This window comes from Thermobia domestica, chromosome 17 (genome assembly GCF_964235325.1).
Source record: "Thermobia domestica chromosome 17, izTheDome1.hap1.1, whole genome shotgun sequence".
Taxonomy (NCBI): Eukaryota; Metazoa; Arthropoda; class Insecta; order Zygentoma; family Lepismatidae; genus Thermobia; species Thermobia domestica.
This window is the reverse complement of record NC_137470.1, coordinates 169,844,533-169,867,974: the sequence shown is the minus strand read 5'-3', so window position 1 is coordinate 169,867,974 and position 23,442 is coordinate 169,844,533. Positions and strand designations below refer to the sequence as shown.

Sequence of the window (23,442 nt, the reverse complement as noted above, 5' to 3'; positions counted from 1 at the left end):
TCAAACACATGTACCTAGGATGTTAGAAATTCCAAAACTCATATAAAACACTTCTTTCCTGCGTGCCATCCCATTCTATGGGAACATATTTACACTCATGAAAAATGCATTTCTTTTAGCATAAAATGGGGAGCTCCATTACTAGTTGCAGATGGACCTCAGGAGGACTAATTTTAATAATTTGTAGACTTATGGCATAAAAAACGAAGTGTGTGATAGGTGACCACAAAAAAGCACGAATGCTATACAATCGAGTCAGAGCAGGAACGTAGAAGGGAGGCCCGAGCAGTGCCAGGGGATACGTTCGAAGAGAGCAGGCGCGTCAGCAACGGTGGGTATACGCATAACCGAGGCTAGTGGAAAAACACTTTGTATGGCCTTGTGTTACACAGCTTTGCGACACTTGTACGATCATTTTGTACACTGCCTTAACATAGCACTTCATGATGTCTTCCTCGTGGATTATTATGTGGTAAAGGGCACACTTTCTACTTCGTAAAAATGAAATGAAAATTTTCAGTTTTACGTCCCACGATTATGCTGGCTAGGCTAAAGGAGACAGGACGAGAAATGAATGCGATGGTGGGATGAATAAAGTGGTAGGAAACGGGAGAACCCGAAGAAAACCTACACGGTGTTTGTCCACCACAAAGCTCACTGGGCACTTTTCGCTTCTTATTTTTACCTTGCTATACATGTAAGATGTAAGATCCTGAAGTATTTTCATTACTTGTGCCGCCCTGTTGTGAAATCAATTAACACGTTTGTTAAAAAGCGATAGCACCAAGATTTTGCTCCATTTCAGTACAGTCAGTTCAGATGCAACGTCCTTCTTATTTAGTTACCGCTCTACATTTCTGTATTTCCCTCCATTACAGCAGCATATACGTCCCAAGTTAGTTATAAGAACGTGGGTTTGAAACACTGTCATATTATGCTCTTGCTTGTTTACCTAATTTCGCATCAATCCGTGAACTCATATAGTCCAGAATTTAATTTCCTTTTTTTCTTTAATCATCCTACACTGATAGCAGTCATTGCCTTTTTTGGATCAAAAGATCCAATATATTTCAATCAAAAATTTTGAAATGAAATGAAATCTTTGAGTTTTACGTCCCACGTTATGCCGGTTAGGCTAAAGGAGACGGTGATGATGAGTAATGAATGAAATAGTGGAATGAAGAAAGTGGGAGGAAACGGCAGAACCCCGAGAAAACCCACGCACACGGTGTTTGTCCACCACAAAGTTCACTTGGCGGGGGCTGGGATCGAACCCGAGACCCCAAGCACCAGATCAAAAATTTTCTTCTAGACTTTATATTTGGAGAACTACATACAATGTAGCCAAACACAAACTATCACTTAACACAGTATGATGTGCTTATTCCTTAGAAAACACGAAAACTCGATTTAGGGGCCGTTCAAAAATTTGGTAGCCCTGATCCAAAAACTAATTATTGGCCGAGATCGCAATCTTTTGATTTTTTGTTTGTTTGATCATTCCTAAAATTCTTGGACAAGATCGCATTCTTTTGATTTTTTTTTTACTAATTCCTAAAATTCTTGTTGTTAACCTCATTTCGTCTGATTCTGTTCATTTCTCCGTAAATTTTGTATTTGGGGGTAGCCATCTTCCAGCAGTTAACCCCCCCTGAAAAACAAAAAAACCACACGGAGAATGAAAGTAAAGTTCTCATTTATATAAAAAGCAGACACGTGCTTCACCTGGTTGTACGTGTCCTGCATGAAAGAAATGAGAAGAAACATACGCAAATTTAAGTCTGCAAATTAGTAGCCTAACATTTACACGACGTTAACATTTAAGAAGGTTGGAGAGTCCAAAGAAAACTTCCAGCTTCCGAACCCTGATAGTAATTACAAAACCAGAGGCATCCAAAGTATCTAAATTGCCTTTATCTGGTATTATAAAGAAAATGCGAATATCTTTGACAACAACTCTCAAGAGGATATTGTAATGTAGCACGTGCTTGTGTTTACAAACACGCAACATGTGCTTCTGTCTACAAACATTCTACACGTGCTTCTATTTATAAACAATAACTACGTGCACCTTACTATGCAATACTACAGTTGCAGACGACGGAGACAACAACGACACCACCAGTTTCAGGACGACGGGGAACAGTAGCGCCATCACCTCACCTGGAGGGCCTATGTAACCAAGAGGATTTCATGGACAGTTATCAGTCTCGGCTGGTCAATCCCTCCCTTAGCTTGCCTGGAGCTCTAGGAGATACCCAACCCAACGCCTCTAGTTAGCTTCAGAACTCTACGCTTCTTTTCTTCCCGCTTAACTTGCTCGGAGTTCTGTCCGGATTCCCAATCTCAGTCACTTAGCTTGCTCGGAGCTGTGTGACTCTTAATCCCCTTTCTGCTTACTTCAGAGCATTGAGGATTCGTAATTAACTCCACCTAGCTTGCTCGGAGCTCTGTGGAGATCCTACCCTAGGCTGTTCGGGCTTTCGGTCCCCTTTCTAACGAGAAATTACATCGTTATAGTATTTCTGTAATTGCATTCCATTGCTTATAGGGGATTTTTTTATAATAAAAATAGGTAGTGGGAGACGATTCCGGACTATAATTTACTCTACGAAGCTCTACCTACTGTTAAACTTTTTTAACTGTAATTATTAAAAGTAATTTCCACCAAATTATTTCATTTATCAGCAGAGCAATAGATATATTCAAATTTACTAACTTCCATATATTTCAACCCTGTTGCCTCCTTCAAATACCTTTATTCATAAAAACTCATAATACACTTTGATCATAATGTTGTAATCTTATAATACACTAAATACCATCAACTTATACTACGGTACTTATTTACATGTAACTCACTTGGATATTATCCTTAATCCATGTCCTATATTCCAATCACAAATTGTGTATCCCAATTTCAATAAACAACAACAATCTACCTAGCAACACACTTCTTTTTCTTTTTAGTAAATATATTACAAATTTAAAACATTTCTCGCCCCAACTAATATTGTTAAACCTAACACCTACCGCTATACAGGGAGAACTTTACAGTATCTGTAAATTTGGTTGTTTTCAATACACGATAAAGAAAACAGTCTCAGAATTTTCGTTTCATGGTTCTGTATTGGCTACAAACTACTACCATCCTTAAGTAGTCACTGCTTTCTAGACATTGTGTGTTGTTACGTAATTTCACTGAGCATAAGCTCTTAGTCATACGACAACCTATAGTATTATCTATTGGTAAACAATGCGTTAAGGGCATAGACTACTTTCTACCGAATATAAATTGTAAAGCTAAATTTTGATATCATTCCTAGTTTCTTTGAAAAAGGAAAACGACTGCATAGAGTAGTTTCCTGAAATATAAAAGAAAAAAGGTTTTTCACAGACTTTTGTTGTGAATGCAAGGATGCATAAAATTGCTTTGCTCACCTAAAATTATTTGATTTTCCATTATAGAACATGAAAGGTGATGTTTGTTTGAAATTTAGAGTTTTATATCGGTACTGATGGTTTGCAAGTCGAGAATACAGAGCTTAACAAGGAATTACAACCACATGAGCCCCGAGCCAATATTGAACTCGGATCTCCCTCACAGACACGACGAAACTGTTAACTTGTGAGACTCGGAAAGACCACGGCCTCTGACAGATGTAGGATTAGCACTGACGAACGGCAATGGTGAGTTTATACGGAAACTGAATAACGTCTCCAAGAATATTTTACCTGATAATCTTACAAAATTAAAACTGTCACTGTTTCGAGCTCTTAATCTTTCGTCACCGAATGTAGAATATTCTCAAAGAATAAGCCAAGTGGAGAGTACTAAAAGGTGTTCTTGATCAACAGCAGCCGCGAAGTTTTAGACTATAACGTTCTTATCTAGTCCTAACTTCCCGATCCTTTGAGGATCTTCTAAGTTCCACAAGCAAATATTAGGACTGTGTGGATCGCAATACAATTTTGGCATTTATAAGGTGAATCACTATTGCTGGAATTATATATGTACGAACAGTCTTTAATTTGAAGCTTCCTGCTTCCTTATGTTTTGGAATACAAAGTCATTCAATAAATAACTGAAAAAGTTATGTAAAAAAATGCTAAAGTTCTACAAAGTTTGTGCTTCTTCGTTATATTTTGGTGATGTCCTAGAACTATTACCAGATGAGCCTGACACACCTGCCTCGCGAACGGGATGCTTGGAATCAGTGAAACAAGATGACGGCACCTTTGCAGGTTTGCACCAACGTGGAACAGCGGAGTGTCATTAGATTTTTGTTAGCCCAAGGGTTGAAACCAATAGAAATTCACCGCCAGATGGCAGTGCAATATGGTGAAAATTGTTTTAGACAAACACAAGTGTAGGAGTAGGATGAGAAGTTCAAACGGGTGTTGAAGATTCGCCACGCCCAGTCTGTCTGTGCAGTCACGGAGAACAACATTGCGAGACTTGATACGGGAAAACAGGCGTATTACATTTCTGTTCGTCTCAAACAACTTTCACCATTATGCATTATCATCCAACGATGAATTTTGATTAGTCTCAACCCTTCAGCTAACAGAAATCTAATGATACTCCGCTGCTCCACGTTGGTGCAAACCTGCAAAGGTGCCGTCATCTTGTTTCACTGATTCAAGCATCCCGCTCGCGAGGAAGGCGTGCCAGGTCCATCTGATAATAGTTCTAGGACAGCACCAAAAAAATAACAGAAAAAAAAACACAAACTTTGTCCAAGTTTTGTACTTTTTATAAAACTTTTCCGGTTATTTATTGAATGGACCTTGTATTTACAAAAAACAAAAGCTTTATTTCGATAATCTAATACCATATAGAAATTAAAATATAGATATACTTACCTTCAAGTAAAGCTAATCTTGCAGGAGCAGTTGGCGGAAGATCATCATCATCCTTCGCTTCATCACCACCACTTGCTGGTTCCGCTGTAGGTTTCGGAGGTGTCTTTTGAACGATATCTAAGGCAGTAGAGGATACCTTACTTGGGGACGGCGACGATAAATTTAAACGTCGGGCACTCTTCCTTGCTGACAGCTCCGGTGATGCGCTTCCGCGGCAATCGTCATCATCATCATCATTTAACTGTCCAATAATTTGGTCCACTTGTGACCGCACATTTTCGGAACATACTGGGGATGCAGAGTCGGAAACCGGGGTAAGCACCATGCTTTCGAGATCGCGCACGGTACCTCGAGAATAGTTATTCGATGTTGATGGCGACGGAGTATTAAACTGATTAGTAATATTTTTGGAGTTGGGGCTAACAACCTTTGATTTGTCACGTTTACTGCTTAAGTTGAGCGTACTTTTCCTCGAACGACGTCGGTTAGGAGTTTTTAACTGATCATACGATGGAACTTGATCCTGAGTTACGTTACATAAAGACTCTGGAGCACCTGTCTGCTCTACGTCCTTATCAAAGGCACCTGTCGGTTTTTTACCTGTAGACTTTCGACTGCTACTAACCCCTTTAGACTTGGGTGTCCGCACCTGATTTGGACTATCCAATCGAGAGCTAGTATGCGACTTGTTCAAATCTAAATGGGCACGAAAGTCCCTTGATGATTGTAGATCCAATCCACTAGATACAGTAGACTGAGCAGTGACATCTAAAACAGACGATTTCTTTCTACCCTTGGTTTTCGGTTCTTCAAAATCATCCTCAGGGGTTTCAGCAACTGACATACATGTGATCCTCTTGATACCTGTCGGTGACTGATCTGGAGACTCGGGCACAATGATGTCAGTGAGACGTCTTGTCGACCTTCGCCTGCTGCCAAAAAGAGACGCCTCCACAGGGTCGCCCTTTTTTAAAGTGCTACTTCTTCTCGTTCTCGGAGCCATATCTGCAAATAAAAACAAAGCAGTTTAGCTAGTCTTTCGCCACATAAAATCAGAAATATATAATACATTGTACCTTTCTGCTTTTACATTCTTGCATATAGGTATTTTCCAGAAAAAAAGAAATACACGGAAACAGTAACCATATTGAAAATACTATTATTACTGATTTCATTTTTAACATGCAAAATTACTAACAAAACAGGTTTATGTTCAGAGCTAACGTGAACGTCAAATCTAGAACTACCATTAATAAGTTAGTTTCTCAATATTTTGAAATTTTAGCTATTGTTTAGATCAGTTATAGCCAATTTATAATACACTACAGGGCAGAACAAAATAAGGGCAATACTTTGGGGCCATTTTCCATGTCAGTCCTAAAGTCGGCCGCATATTGAGTAGAGGAAAGCCAGCCAAGCGCAGGAGGTAGGAGAGAATGTGGAGAGGGAGGTATGAGCGCACTGACCGTGTGGCTCAATCACAACGTTAGGGAAACCTAATCTACACATGCTCGAGTGAGTTTGTGCTACGAGGAGTGAGTTTGTGTTCCATTGTTCACAGTTTCCTGCCGGTACTGTGTCTCGGCTTGGCTGTCCTATCCTCTGGTCAATATACGGCCATCCTGAAGTGACAGTTTCCTCAATGGGTGTAAGCCCTACGTTTACTCAATCTTCCTTCTATTTTGCATGTTGTGTCATCTACGAACATTTGAATGCAATCCTATGAAATTAGAATTATTCTAAAACTTATCAAGTAACAATAGCCTAACTTTGCGGTATGGGTTAAAGAACATATTTTCACAGTTTACAGTCAAAAGTCTGTGCCTCACCACGCTCGGCTACCGTCGGCACAAGTACTTATAGCAGCTAGTATCTATATAAAAGGACGGAGAGAAAATTCAATTTCCCCCGCAGATCTGTGGGAATCGTGATGTATCTTGGCTCAAGGCTCACTTTTTTGGACTTAGTCTTTGAAAGGGATCCGAAGTTGTTTGTGAACAGAATTTATATATATATATGTACGTATAGATAGATAAACTTCCCCTATCAACTACAACAAATTTTATATGCGTTCCAGGACTTAAGAATTTAATTTCTTCCCTATAACAATTAACCAGTTAATGGAAAGCTCCAGTCCTCCCCCTTAAAACAGTTTTTGAAATTCAATGATGCCAACTGCAACTACTAATTTATCTTGTTTGGCGCCTTTGGCGTGGGAGAACCGGGTTTGATTCTCGGCGGGAGCTCATGTGGTTCGGAATCCACGTTAATCAGTAGGTCCACGTCTCATATAGCCTCGCTGCTGAACGGGACGATATATATATATATAAATACCAGGGTTGGCTGTGGTTTAAACCAGCTGTTTTTTTTTTCAAAAAAGCAACTGGTTTAAAAAAAAATGAAAAATGCTTTAAATCGTGTGAACTTCATGGTGACGTTTCACATATCAAACCATCCGCATTACGTTTATCTACTTTTCACCTTTTAATCAAGGGGTCCTGTGTAATTCTCGGTCGAACCACAACCCATCTTTCAAGTGTAAATCAAGTAGCGATTCGAGGTGTCCCTCTAAGCCAGCGTTTCCCAACCTTTTTCAACTTGCGGCACACTGCAGGTGTAACTTGAATTCTCGCGGCACACTCATGTAGATATTATTATTATTATTATTATTATTATTATTATTATTATTATTATTATTATTTGTAAATATAAAATACCGTGGTAATTTATTTCTGTGATTACTGATCTCTTCACAGAGAAGAAAGCTCGATGACTGGTTTTCGGTAAATTATTATGCTTATTTTTCATTCTAATTTAAAAATAGAAAACAACTGCAATGAGATAATTTACAAAATTCACTTTCTTTTTCAAAAACTGTATCCAACCTTTCACTAAGAAGGAAGATCACTAAATAACGAACGAACAAACAAATCTCTTTTACTTTTAAAACACATTTGTATGCATGTTTGCTTTGTCGAAAAGATTGAATGATATTACGAAACAATCTGCAAGAGTAAAGAAGCAATAATGGTCATAACAATGATAACAAATACTCTTTTCAACATGAAAAATGTACAGAGAAGTAACCGAGTATGAAAATTAAAATTGTAGATTTATAGTAGAGGTTCATAGTAATATGAAATACAAATATACATTTTTCCCTATGTTTTGCAATTTGACTGCCATGAATAGGGATGCGCACGAGACGAGTCGAGACAGGATTTTTCTGACAAAGTTCGAGTCGAGACACAGCTCTTCCAATACTAAAGTATACATTTTTCGAGTCGAGACATCACTTTTACAGCACATTTTCGAGACGAGACAGCCACAAATCTTGTCTCGTGCGTATCCCTAGCCATGAATTAATAATTTTATTTCGATTTCCTCGCGGCACACCAGCGGACCATTGGCGGCACACCAGTGTGCCGCGGCACACCGGTTGGGAAACGCTGCTCTAAGCGAAAATCTTCTCCGTGATAACCTTGGTATTTCATAAGGATGTTAAGCCTAAACATACGAAATGAAACCAAATTATATATTTCTACTTGAATGAATGCCTGTTGTTTTAGAAAGAAGCCAAGGTTGCTTAAATATATTGATAGAAATTGCCAAATTTATCAACTGCCTACATAACTTCCAAAATCAGCTTGGATTTGACTTGGTTTTAATTTTTTTGAATGATATATACTTACCAAATTTGTAATTTAATACCTCAGTTTTAGCGTAATGATTATGATACGTTGACCTTAAAATTTTACATGCAAATACATTTAAAGTAATAACAGGATTTTCCCAATGGCTAAGGCGGGAGTTTCCCGATTTATATATAATTCTGTTTAATGTTTTTACTTGTGTAAATGTTTATCTTTTTGTCCTTCTGAAATAACTCTTGACAATTATATTAACAAGTAGGCCTATGTAAAGATCAGTACAACGTATTTTTATCAGAAGTCCTTCGTGAGTGAGTCGGCAATCGCATTTGTGACTAATTAGTCCCGGTTTCGCGTCCAAATGTACAATTTCTCTTGGATGTAAGCCGAGAAGCGGTTTGGATTCCGCTCTAAGCTCATGTGACCCCTTCCAGCTTAACCTTGTTGTTGCATAATAACACCAAGGGGAAACAAACTAATTTCTGTCCATGTTTAATATAAATACATAGAGTAAATTATTTAAACAAAAAAAAAAAAAAACCTGGTTTAAACAAAAGAAAAAAAAAACGGGTTAGACCAAAAAAAAGTTTTTTTGTTTTTTTTTTTCAATAAAAACCATGGTTTTTGCCAACCCTGATAAATACTTATAAACGTAATAATGAACGATTTTTTTTTTCATCTCGTTTTGTAAATATATTAAGTTAGTCTCTAACCAAATATATTTTTATAAATAAAGATTAGATACTTGATGTTTATGGACAAAACTTTTAATATTTTCCCAATTTTTACCAAAAATTCCTTTTTCAGTATTAAGTTTAGAGTTCTTGGTCCTTAGTAATATACTTCAAACATACTGCTTTCGAAAACTGATGCAGAATGGTGTGAAATTGTTGTCCTGAACTGTATGCTTAGAATTTTTAAGGTTCTCGGAATGGTCGTAAACAGCTACCTTGTCATCTTAACACTACCTTAAGTGTTCCTTAAGTCTAGTAATTACATATATTTTCATGCCAATACGCGAATCATTACATGAACAAAAAATTTGGTAAACACCCCCCAAGAGAATGTTTATCCACTAGATATTTATATAGAGATGCAAGGGCTCGGAAAAAAACCGGCTTTTTTGGAAAAAATTTCGGTTTTTTCTGCTTTGCTTTTTTGCTTGGGAAATTTTGGGCTTTTTTGAAAATTCTGCTTTTAATTGATAAACCAGATTTTGTTTCGCTTCTCTACAACACAAAATGTCATTTAATTAGTGGTTGATGCCAATAATAATATAAAACCTCGAAAATAAACCATGAATTTCGAAAAGATATTTCAAACAGTTTTACTTCTCAACATATTTACATTATGAATTCCAAAGGATTAACCAATGTATATAATAAGATTTTTTTTAACCTCCTACATACAAAAGTAAGCAGGGTTGGCAAGAGCCATGGTTGTGTTTGAAAATGCCAAAAGCCCGTTTTTTGGGGGGAGTTTAAACTAGGCTTTTTTGGTTTAAACCAGGTTTTTTTGGGTTTAGATATTTTGCTTTATGTATTTATCTATCTATATATATAAAAGAGAACGCACAAAATCCTTTGTCCGCTCATCACGCTAATACGGCTGAACCGATTTCTTTCATTTTTGGGGGGTTGTTAGGATTTGGACCCTAGATGGTTTTTATCATATCACTTTAATTTTCAATTACCAGTGTCTTGAGATAATTGACCAATCAGGTGTCAATACGTACAAAAAATCCTTTGTTCGCTCATCACGCTAATACGGCTGAACCGATTTCTTTCATTTTTGGGGGGTTGTTAGGATGTGGACCCTAGATGGTTTTTATCATATCACTTTAATTTTCAATTACCAGTGTCTTGAGATAATTGACCATTCAGGTGTCCATACGTACAAATCCTTTGTTATTAGTTCATCATAGGTATAAAAATAAACGTATTTATATGCAACCCGCATGACCCTGTGACTCGGCGGGTTAACATAACTGACAGGCGCTATAAATCACTTGAAAGCGAAAAAGTAAAAATTATCTAAGTAACAAAGTTTATTGCGTTCCGGGATGACCGCAGCGAAGCGGGGCGGGTTGGGGTGACCGCAGCGAAGCGGGGCGGGTTAACATAAATGACAGGCGATATAATGTTAACATTTACTGCAATCTACTATGGTTTTTATCATATCACTTGAAAGCGAAAAAGTAAAAATTATCTAATTAACAAGGTTTATTGCGTTCCGGGGTGACCCCAGCGAAGCGGGGTGAACGCTGCTAGTATTACATATTGACAGAAATAAGTTTGTTTCGCCTTGGTGTTATTACGCAACAATGGGGTTATGCTGGAAGAGGTCACATAAGCTTAAAGACGTCCGGTCAGTAAATTTCTTAAATTGAGAAACTCCCGCCCTAGCCATCGGGAAAATCCCGTCATTACTCTAAATGTAAAACAATAACGGAAAAAATCCTGTTATTGCTTTGCATGTAAAATTTACAGGTCAACGTATCATAATCAGTACGCTAAAACTGAGGTATTAAATTACAAATTTAGTGCGTACATATCATTGAAAGTACAATCCAAGTAATGTTGGAAGCTACGTAGGCAATCGATAAATTTTGTCAATTTATATCAGTATATTTAAGCAACCTTGGCTTCTTTATAAAACAACAGGCATTCAGGCATGCAGAAATATACAATTTAGTTTCGTTTCGTATGTTCAGGCTTAACATCCTTACGTAATACCGAGGTTATCAAGGAGAAGACTTTCGCTTAAAGTGACATCTGAACCGCTACTTTGTTTACGCATGAAAGAAGGGTTGTGGTTCGACCGAGAATTGAACATGGGACACCTTGATTAAAAGGTGAAAAGGAAATAAAACTAATGCAGATGGTTTGATGTATGGAAACGTCACCATGAAGTTCACACGATTCGCATTTTTCGTACCTTTTCTTTTTTCTTTTTTCGGTTTAAACCAGTTGTTTATTTAAAAAAAAAAGAAGAAAAACAGCTGGTGTAAACCAGCCAACCCTAAAAGTAAATACTTCTTTTTAAAAAAATACTCAAATAAGTAGCCAAATTCTATGTAGTATTTTTACTTCAAAATATTCCATACCCTCTTTTTGGAACAAAATAAAATTAAAATAAAACATAAGAAAAATACTTAGATTTATATGATACACTTAAAGGCTGCACACCTACAGCTTTTGGTTTTGTATATTCTTGAAATTCTACAGTTTTATATAAGCACCATCACGGTTTATTCAGTCCTCAAGTTTTCTGTATTTTTAACAAGAGGGATTGAACATGAAGGGTGTGAGATAAGAACATGGTAACCCATAATTTTACTATTTTAAGAAATTAGAAATTTTCTGCTGCACAATCCATTTTGAAAGTCGGAAAGCTGATTTTTCACATAAGTCTATACATGAGGGATTAAACGAAGCGGTACGCGTTGCTGCCTATCTGATGCTGCGTAACTCAGCAATTGAAAATTTGTTAGTTACAATGTTCTCGGCTCACACCCTTCATATCATTATGGAACTCTCCCCACCCCACCAACACACACAAAAAAAGAAGGACTACGGAATATATTTAAGTTAAGATAAATACAACTGCACAACAAACATGATTGACTGGAGCTTTTGCGCTTCTATCGAGAAGTCCGGAATTCAACTCAGCATTCGACCATTCTGACAAAACTTTTCTTCATTCCATCTATGAAGTAGAAATAGTGCGTGTACTGTGAGTTGGCTGACTTCATTTCTTATTGTTTTTAAATAGTTATTATTACTAATTACCAGCAGTGACGGTTTTGCGAGGGTTAGGGGGGGGGGAGCGGTCTTTCGGACTGAAGCCTGTTCCCCAAAATTACGGAATGTCTAAAACAAACGAAATATCTATTAGTTATGCCTTTACTCATAAACTTTAAGCTGCCGTCAAATAAAAATTACGAATGTTTAGAAAAACTAAACAATAGTAAGAAAAAAACACTCCCAAAATACTTTTCTAAATCCGCCACTGATTCTCAGTACAAAATGATCTTCAAGGTTGTATCCGGAAGATTATCGCTAAATATATAAAAGAAACGAAAGACAGTATTAGTTATGCCTGTACTCATAAACTTCAAGCTCCTCCCAAATAAAATTAGGAGATTTTAGAAAATGAAACAATCAGAGAAACCCGTCCCAAAGTACGTTTCTAAATCCGCTACTGATTATTTGTATAAATTAGTATTCAAGGTTGTATCCGGAAAATTATTGCTAAATCGTTGCACAGCTACAGTATAACAGAAATGTGGAAGTACGGTTAGACGGATATATTGAAAAACGTACGCTTTGACGGATAAATAGAAAAACGTAAGTTTAACTTCTGCGTTAGAAGCTAGAGTACTAAGCTCTTAGAAATGAAACAGACGACAAACTGAAATGATATCGAGAAGAAAAAATATCGATAACTCAAAAGTTAAAATAAAGTTAAATAGCCTCTAAAATTGCCCTCAAATACTACATTCTTCATGTTAGCTTTAATTCGTAAAACATGTGCTCCATCCATCTTGATGGTGAATTTTAGAGCGAAATATGGCATTTAGGTCATGGAATTCTTATCTAAGTATAGAATATACTATAAGAAAGCTATTTAGATAGAAAAATCATGAAAATGAAAAAAGCCAAAATTTCCAAAATTCTCGTTTTTTCCCCAAAAAAGCCGGCTTTTTATGTGAAAAAAACCATCGATTCAAAAAAGCCGGCTTTTTTGCATCTCTCTCTCTCTCTCTCTCTCTCTCTCTCTCTCTCTATATATATATATATATATATATATATATATATATATATATATATATATATCTTAAAACTTCTTTCCATGTTGATAGGTAGTCTCAAGGTAACATTTTTTTTAAAAAAAGCTATTTTATACAATTTGAAAGAAAACACGGAAATAACGAAAAGGAAAGCAGTTTTGGCGTATGTTCCTTCTTTAACCAAACAAGATAAATCAGTAACACACAAAGAGTAAAAAAGTGATTGACTGGACCAGGCACTACGAATCAGTGACTGGGTGGCGTAGTGATTTACGCATCGGCACGGTATGTCGGAGATCCTGGGTTCATGTCCTGGTCCAGTCATTCACTTTTTCACTCTTTGTGTGTTATTGAATTCCTATTTACAGAGGATTTCGTTTGTAAAAAATACGTTTAAATCGGTTGTTTCCAACTTTCATTAATAGAAGTCAATTGTCGAAATTGGCAACATTGAATTTCCCATACTCTTTTAAGGTGGAAGGAGGGAGGACTGAAGCTTTCCATGAAATTGTTCGATTGTTCAGTCAAAAAAAAAAGTCTTGGATTGACAGAAAAAAATAAAATTTGGAAAATCCTGGAACAAAAAATATGTAATTTATTAGGATGTTGACTTTAAAAGAAAAGAAACCATATTATATATGTATGGTGTTTTAAACCAACACCATTAACGTTTGGGGAGGTGATTCCTGACATAAAGGAAAGACAAAGTATAGACCAACCAGGGTGCACAATCGCTTCCTCTCGCAGTTATAGGCTGCCGAAAACATGAAAAAATGAACTTTAAAATGTCCATAGCTCCTAAAGTATGTAACCTACCGTAGTCGGTTCAAGACTTCACTTAGGAAGTAAAATGTGCGCTATAAAAAATTACATGTTTCAGAATCATAAGGTAGTCAAGCAACAATCTTTATAGAGGGAGTTTTGGCTACGGGAATATAATCTGAAGTACTCACTAACTATCTCTATAAAATTGTTGCGAAAGTACCGCAGGATTTTGAAATTTTGAGATGGCACATACAAGTTCCTAAGTGAAGTCTTGACCCGACTACAGTAGGTCCCATAATTTTGGAGCTATGTAATTGTAAAGTTCTTTTTTTTTTTTAATGTTTTCAGCAGCCTATAACTCCGAAAGAAAGCCTTTGTGTACCAAGATATTTTTTGTCTTATCTTAGTGTCGGGAATCACCTCCCAAACGTTGTCGGTGTTGTTTTAAAACACCCAGTGTATATATATAAAAGGTGTTAATGAGCTATACTGACAAACTGTAAAAACTAATGACTCACACCAAAACAAGAAGAAGTAGGTGCATATTAGTGGCGGGACGTGTTATATGTTTTCAGGGAATCTCGATATTTTTTAATTGATTTCTCTTTATTTTTTGTGAGCACTGTAAAACAATTGTTGACTAATGGAGTGGTCATATTTACTGTGTCACTTGTTACGGTTTACTGTGTCACTTGTAAGGAAACATCAGAGCAAGTCGAAAATATGCGGTTTAATTCACAATATAGTACCATTTTTTTTCTATTTTTTATTTATTGTGGGGACTGCTTTTGACTAGGCCAGTAACAGGCAAGGAATGGGGAGTGTGTTGCTTGGTTGCCTTTGCACAAACACATTTCAAACAAACAAAATTATGTTTTAGTGGGTAGAAGTTTTAACTTCCATCTCAATGTTTTAATTGCTTATTATTTAGTATCAATATTGACAGAGGAAAATCATATTCACGGAGAAATTAAATGTCGACTAAAAGCAGGGAATTCGAGTTACTATTCGGTTCAAAATCTCTTATCGTCGCGAATTCTGTCGAGGAATTTGAAGCTTAAAATATACAAAACGATAATCATGCCTGTTGTTTTGTATGGCTGCGAAACATGGTCACTTACTCTGAGGGAAGAACATAGACTGAAAGTATTTGAGAACAAGATCCTGAGACGAATATTCGGACCCAAGAGGAACGGGAATGGGGAATGGCGGAAACTTCATAACGAGGAACTACATAATTTATATGGTTTATTCAACATTGTTAGGGTGGTCAAGTCTAGGAGGCTTAGGTGGGCGGGTCATGTAGCTAGAATGGAAGAAAGTAGAAACGCTTTCAAAGTCTTGACTGGAAGACACATCGGAAAACTACGATTAGGAAGACCTAGGCGCAGATGGGAGGACAATATTAAGATGGATCTCTCAGAGATTGGATTACAAAGTAGAAACAGGATGCAGTTAGCTAAAGATAGAAGTCAATGGAGAGCTTTTGTGAACGCGGCATTGAACCTCCGGGTTCCATAGACCATAGAGTTAGTTAGTTATTGTTTTTCGGTAATGGCAAGTGAGAAATATTTATTTTATTTTGTTTTTATCAAGCTAAAAATCTTGTGGGTGCTGGAGCCCCGGAGCAATCACATAGTCGGCGCGCATGGTGTCAGGGTGCAGACGTCAAATCTATGTTTCCCAGCAGGAATTATATTTTGAAGGTGATGGACGAAGAAAGAAGAATAAGACTATACGGAAGTGGAAGAAAGAAAAAAAATGATAAAAGCCTTAAAACTGACACGGAAGAACAGTGTGTGTACAATAGGGGAAAAGTTAGTGAGAATAAAGGAAGGATTGAGTATAGAATCAAAATTAAGCCCAATATTATCGGAACCTGTAACGAACAAATGGGAACAAAAGGTGAAAGTGGGAGGAGGAGAAAGATTGGTTATGTTCAGCAGATATGTGGACGATTTCTTAGGAATTGGAAAGGAACAAAGAGACAGTTTAAGCAGTTTGTGAAAAGGATTAAGAACAAAGGAAAAGGAATAAGCGTAGAGGTGGAATTAGAAGACGACGACAAAATCAACTTTTTACGACAATAAGAAAGGTAGAAGGAAGAGCAAAAAGAAAAAAAAGCAAGCTACAAGATGGCAAGAGAGCGTCTAGAAAAGAACTACATGAAAATTTCCAGCATTTGTGTTGAGATGTATTGTTTCCTTACACCACGAGCAGTGGAAGGAATCACAGTACTGGTGTAAAGATTGTGAGGTTAGACTCTGTGTGTGTGTGTGTGTGTGTGTGTGTGTGTGTGTGTGTGTGTGTGTGTGTGTGTGTGTGTGTGTGTGTGTGTGTGTGTGTGTGTGTGTGTGTGTGTGTGTGTGTGTGTGTGTGTGTGTGTGTGTGTGTGTGTGTGTGTGTGTGTGTGTGTGTGTGTGTGTGTGTGTGTGTGTGTGTGTGTGTGTGTGTGTGTGTGTGTGTGTGTGTGTGTGTGTGTGTGTGTGTGTGTGTGTCATGGTTTGCAAAATATCACGAACAGCAGAACTACTGATGAATTTGATACGATTGTTACTAAATAAATTTTCCTAAGATAACAAAATTCCAACTAATGTTCTGAACTAAGTGCAAGGTAGATTTTTATTTTGTATCTGTACGATGCAAACTAAATGTTCATAAATAGAGTACTGGTTTCACAACAGAAATACTGATTTAAAAAATACTACAATGAACACTTTATATATATATATATATATATATATATATATATATATATACGTGTTAAATTATTTTCTAAATAAATAAACAGATGAGATATCCCCGTCAGCCCTCTGCTAGCCCTCTTGCTGACTATACCCCATGGTTAACAGAAATGGCATTATATTGATTAATACCTTAGTTACACATATTTATACGATGTAAGATGGTCATATTCCATGTTTAAAAGTAATATATTCTCAAGTCTTCAAGGGAAAAGAAAACTGGCCGTCTAAGAGTACATATTCTTAGCAAAACTGTTCGCTTAAAGGGTTAATTATTAAATAACTTCCAACAACAAGCGACCTGAATGAACTCCGAGTAGGGAAAGACTTCAGTACGAACATCAATAGATAAGATGTAACATTGTTATTTTTTACATTCCTGTCTCTCTCTAATTGACAGTAAACGGTACTAAATACCAAACAATGTTAGGGTCATCAATTGTAGGAGGCTGAGGTGGGCAGGTCATGTAGTGAGTGTAACAGCCACACCATCATTAATATATATATATTTTTTTATAAAAATTATATTGAACTGTGATAGGATATAATTAATCATTGTAATTGTAATATTATTGGAAAGAAGCTTGTACAGCCGGTCTCTCCTTCTAATTGCAAAATTATCAGTTTTAAATATTTATGTTCTTTATTTGGGCTGCTAATGTTAATTATAATATGTCAACGAAGGAACACACTCAATTGAAAATTCCAATTGATAATATGTGATGTGGAAGAAACCCAAGGGTAACACATAGTCAGAAGAGTGTTTCAGAACCGGATATAAAGTTAGTTACTGGTTAAAAAATAGTCAGCAGACCTTACACGTAGCTAGTAAATCTGTACCAACTATAAATGAACAGTATATTTGTTTATATGTAATAAACTGTGTACGAAAGATGTAAATACTTGTAGTACACATGTGCACGCAACAGTAGAGTCAAGTTCACATATGAGTGTATATTGGAAGTTAACATTGTAACCCAAAGTCCAAAGCAGTCATGGGACATGACGTATATTGCGGAAACTTATCATTTTTTCTGCATAGGTATATATGTGATGCGTACCTAAAGATTGATGTAACTTTGTTGACACTCAACCTAGACAGAAGTCCGTCAATTAACCTCTTTCGATTTACGTAATTCTAAATTGCTGACGAACTACAACTTGTAATTATTTTCGATACAATAAATTGGGCTTTATAAATTCTGTTCTCATTCTGCATACTTACTACCCCAAATGTTTCTGTCCACAGTTAGAATTAAATAGTCTTTAAGTGTTTAGAAAGAAGTTACCGCTCGCTTATTAAATACGACTGATAGTTCAGAAGTACGACCTATTCCCGTACGTAACTGTGACACCAAAATAGAAGAAAGTAAAACGCTTACAAAGTTTTAACTGCAAATCCGATCCAGTCCATTAGGAAGACGTAGGCGCAAATGGGAGGGTAACATTAAGATGGATCTCACAAAAATAGGAGTACAAAGTAGAAACTGGATCCAATTGGGTGAGGATAAAAGTCAATTGAGAGCTTTTGTAAACGCGACATTGAACCTCTGGGTTCCATAGGCCATAGAGTTAGTTAGCTAGGCTCTAAATACGGCCTATTCTCCATTACGAAGTTACAGGGAAAGATATGCCAGAAGGAATAGACTTTTGAACGTCTCTGTAAACCCATTGATCGATTTATAGCACTTAAACACTAAATCATTGTAAATACTTTAGTCCACAACATGCGAGAAAACAAATTATTAATTTGGGAATCAATTGATGGAACTGGATATTAGCTGGTTTCAGTTTGTTTCAATCAATTCTGAAATACTTATCTAATGCAAACTCGGAATATATCTTTTTCGAGAACATACCCATATCATCTTTTATGGCTGGAACTAGCTACTTTGTCAAATGCTAGATACAAAACTAAAATAATTTTTAAAATCGTTATATTCATAATGCAAAGTGTACATCAGTTAGAAAATTATATTTTTACACGAAAGAAAAAGAAAATATGAATTCGTAATGCATACCTTAAAAACTTACGGGCGACAGTATAAATCAAATCGTAACTTTACAGAAACAACGGTCTTTGTTCTGAAAACGTTGGCGAACTATTTTCTGGCTTCCAGTTTGAAAATGTTATGTTTCCACTTCGCGATGTAACGTAATGCGATTAAGACAGAACGGTAAAAGTACGAACGGCGTCGACGCGTCCAGGATGTGCACAATGTGTTTCCTGGCGTCCGTTCCCTGTGACCTTGTGACTGGAATGTTCCAATTGCTCGTGAGCGTAACGAACGACGCACAACCTAATATGGGTAAGAATGTGAACATGATGACGTAATACAAAATGGCTGATCAGCTCTCTCAACATTAAAACACTATTTCTACCACTTTCAGTTTGCATATCACATCCACTAATGAAGTCGATTCATAATTTCTGATCCTGTACATCCTGGCCAAAATTGATGGTTGTCTCCTGGATGAACGGACAATAGGGTATATATATATATAAGCAGGGCCATAACTTGTGGGGAGGCAGGAGGGGCAACTGCCCCCCCATAGGGAAGTTCCCCGTCGTTCGAAGGGGGCCCCACTTTAAGACAAAATTTTCTTACTCCCATATACGATACGAATATGAAATTGTACTTAGGTAAATGAAGCATCAAACAGGTCTACTGCATTACATAAAGAAAACTGTACACAAAAGGTAAATAAAACAAAAATGAGTCATGAGACCACTTCAGTAAAAAAGTCTAGTATTAGGGTTCCTAGAATTAATATTTATTCGTATGGCTTAGACATTTCTCAATATCATCCCCTTAATTGTTATGTATGGAACGGGCCCAGGGGCGTAACTAAAGGCCCTGTAGACCTTGCCGTGGGGAAGGGCCCACAGGTTCCGGGGGGCGCACAGAGAGTAAGAGAAGGGGCCTATTTCCAAATTTTGCGGTACGACCCACGCGATCTTAGTTACGCCACTGAATGGACCCATTGTCCCATTTAAATAGAACTGAAAATGATTTAAGGGGCCTCTGCTGCCTCATCTAGGTGGCTTAAATATTAATGCTTGCCCCTTTATCCCGCAGAAAAAAATCTAAGTTACGGCGCTGTATATAAGGGAGTTTTGATAAACCAAACTACTTAAAACAAAAATGAAATTACGCTACCTAGTCTTCTGTAAAAGCCATTTTGAGAACCATACGTAACACAATTTAGTATTCTGTATTTAACAAAAAGTTAAACACCCAAGGACACCATTGTGTCCAAGTATATTAGGATTAGAATTTAGATCTGTGGGCTTTTGGCATCTATGACCATGTTCGCCCGTCACGTATGAGGGATGAGGTCCCTCGGTGAGCAAATTATTCGAGGAAAGGAAAGGAAGCAGCCTGGGACTTGTATGTTAGGTACCATCTCGGCATTTGCTTGGTAAAATGAAATTAAATCTGAGTTTTACGTCCCACGGTTGTGCCGGTTAGGCTAAAGGAGACGGTGATGATGAGTAATGAATGAAATGGTGGAATGAAGAAAGTGGGAGGAAACGGGAGAACCCCGAAAAAAACCACGCACACGGTGTTTGTTCACCACAAAGTTCACGTGGCGGGGGTTGGGATCGAACCCGGGACCCCAAGCACCAGAGGTGAACGCTCTACCACTGAGCCACCGCGGCCCCCATTTGCTTGGTGTAAATGACGAAAACCTTACTCAAGATGGCCGGCCTGAAAAAACTTTTTTACAATTCTTCGACCGAATGTCCCCACCGAGAATCGAATCCGAGACCGCTCGTACCATTCAAGGATTTTGTTGTGACAAGTCTCACATTCCCATCCTGTAAGTTCCTTTCATAAAAGCATTTACTTTCATCAATCGTCTGAGCTTAAGCGTAGGACGTAAAAATTCTATTCCTTTTTTATGAACAGACAGGGAAGTGACATTAGTCTGAGTCACTTCCGCTCATTGTTGAGAATACAGTTGGGTGACTGAAGAAGCCTGAACATAACTCATATAGCCTAAGCGATTAAAAGAAAAGTTGAACCTTAACCAAATGTGTACTTTGTAGTACACCAAGAGCAGAGTCTGTTATCTACAGAGTTTAATAAATTCTCCAAAAGACATTAAAGAGGATCGCGCAAAACGTACATTTATGAATTAATAGGACACATGAGGTGTGATCAAAAAAATACTGTGAATCATTTTATTACGATCACATCAAATATGAATCAACCCCTTGATTTGCGATGCACTTATTCAAACGTTGATTCTACGATTAAAAGCACTTTTGGAATTCTTTCTTTAGGGTCTTCAACTGCGCCGTTGTCACCCTCTCAATGTTGGAATTAGTGTCAAAACGTCTACCTTTTAGCACGGTTTTAATTTTTGAAATGGGCCAAAAGTCGCGTGGTGCTTTATCCGTAGAGTACGGTGGATGTGGACGGAAAGGAATTTTTCTTTTCGGCCAAAAATTCCTGTTCGTCAGTCAAAAGTCGGGGAACGAATTTAGCAGTCTTCTCATTTCCAAATAGGCGGTTAAAATGCTTTGTACAAACCCATACGATATATTTAGTTCTTCGGAAAACTCTCGAATGGTCATTTGCCTACCTGAACGAATCATTTGCGCCACTTCTGTATCCTGCCGGAGTGTATCTATATCGACGAGAGCGTGATTTTTTTTTTCTTTCTTCACAAAGCGTAAGAAGCCCAAATGCATTGTTAATGCTATTTGTGGCTTGTTGTTACGCACTCATTCCCGTAACTTGGTTCGCCTTTATTGGCCTTGCGCCCTCTCGAGCTCCGACTCGCTACCCTAAATAGGATTGGGGCTCACGCTCAATTACTGAACGCGAGTGCCTGGCTTGCGAATATGGAAATCTCTGATGCATAGATTTTCTCCGAGTTTTCCGGTTTCCTTCCCTATTCTCATTTCAATGTTTCCTCCAGTATCAGCAATTACCATCGGGCCATTTCATATAAAATCACTAAATTTGAAACTGTGGCTGATATGTTTTAGATTTTCGTGCAATTTTATACAAATGTTGTGGTACCGAAACATAACAAACCTGTAAAATTTTACACCTGTACCTCAGTAATTTAAAATGAGGTAATCTTTGATTTAACGTTCCACGATCATGCACGAATGATTAGAACGACTATGGAAGAATTGGTGGAATGATACTGAGGACCCCGAAAAAACCCACGGACGCGATGCCGTTTACCACAAACTCACATGGCCTGAGTGCAAAGTTACGTTTTTCGATGAACTTAAAAAGTTCGTTACTGAATTCCGTATGTCTTGTCTCTCATTTGCGATTTTTTCAATTGTGATCCCTCCATTCGATACAGCATCGAGAACTATCAACGGAATTTTTTGCATCACTCTTACCGTTCTCGAGATATTGGCCAAAAAAGACCGACTTCCACAGAATTAAGGAGCCATATCTCGGGAACCTTAAGTCATAGACAGATCATGTTGGTGTTGGTCAATACGTAAGTGGATGGTAAATATTTTGGTATCAAATAGTTACCGGTGGTCACTTTTCAACTGGCCACTGGCTATCAATTAATATCGATAGCAAAATGTTTACCATCCTCTTAGGTAAGGATTACCACCAATATCGTCTCTCTATGACTTACCGGTCCCGTAATATTGGCCAAAAAATAGTTCCGATTTCGGAAGATTTAAGGAGCCATACCTCGGGAACCAAATTGTAACCGGTGACTACTGATCAACTGGATACTGGGCAACTGGCCACCGTTCCCCAGATATTGGCCAAAAATTTCGAATTTCAGGAAAATTATGGAGCCATATCTCGGGAACTGTAAGTCATAGACAGATGATATTTTGCGAGAAACAGAACATGGTGCGGATAAAATGATTTACTTTTACATGTAGGAAAAACCAGCTATCCTTTCCGCTCCATCTGTCCATTCTTTTTAAGTTCGTTCGGGCAATGCTCTTGGGAGCATTCTCAACTGGTTTTATATAGTACTTACTCGGAGAAACATATTTAATCCCCAAACATGTTAGTAACCCCGAGTGCGAACGAGGAAAGTGAACTGGATTGGGCGCAAGCCCATTGAGGAAAATTGAGCGAAAGTAAGACCGACACGGTTCTAAAATAGTAATCCCTGGGTTGCAGCATACTAGAAATAAAATCTTATTATAAACGAAAATGCTGACACGGTTCATGCCAGGAATTTTCAACGGAAACATTCTTGAATAAAATATAAGGTAAATAGAGAGCCCTTTGTTGAAATTCTTGACTAATCATGTCTTGCCTAGAAAGGTAGATTTACTGTTTGGATTTGTGTCTCACTGGAAACCCTAAACTTGAAGGCAAGACAACGAAGATCTGTAGCTCGAAATTTTTATTTATTTATTTATTTTATTTTTATTTTTTTTTAAGCGCCAGCCCTTGTAACTTGTATTTTATAACTGATGAAAAAAAAAAAAAATGAAATTTCGAACCATACAAATATCTACGGGGGGAACATTGTCTGACATACTATAAAATAGCATCAGAGTAACAATATTCCCAATCCAACAAAATTGTATTTCTCCAGATGGCACAGTGTCAGACTATTATATATTTTGAACCGACATCTTAACCAAAAACTTATATAAACACTAGGA

General features: G+C 37.3%; 1 protein-coding gene across 3 annotated transcripts in view; it reads right to left on the bottom strand.

Annotated features, from left to right (window-relative positions):
• MCPH1 (Microcephalin) overlaps nucleotides 1-23,442 on the bottom strand; it is a 148,204-nt gene that overhangs the window by 105,895 nt on the left and 18,867 nt on the right. For 2 of the 3 annotated variants that reach the window (XM_081744609.1, XM_081744607.1), the window contains exon 2: nucleotides 4,867-5,871. In XM_081744609.1, coding sequence (XP_081600735.1) covers nucleotides 4,867-5,869 — 1,003 coding nt within the window. In that variant the 5' untranslated portion in view covers nucleotides 5,870-5,871. Of the gene's footprint in view, nucleotides 1-4,866; nucleotides 5,872-18,838; nucleotides 19,031-23,442 lie in introns of those variants that run through there. The other variant, XM_081744608.1, reaches the window with a different exon arrangement.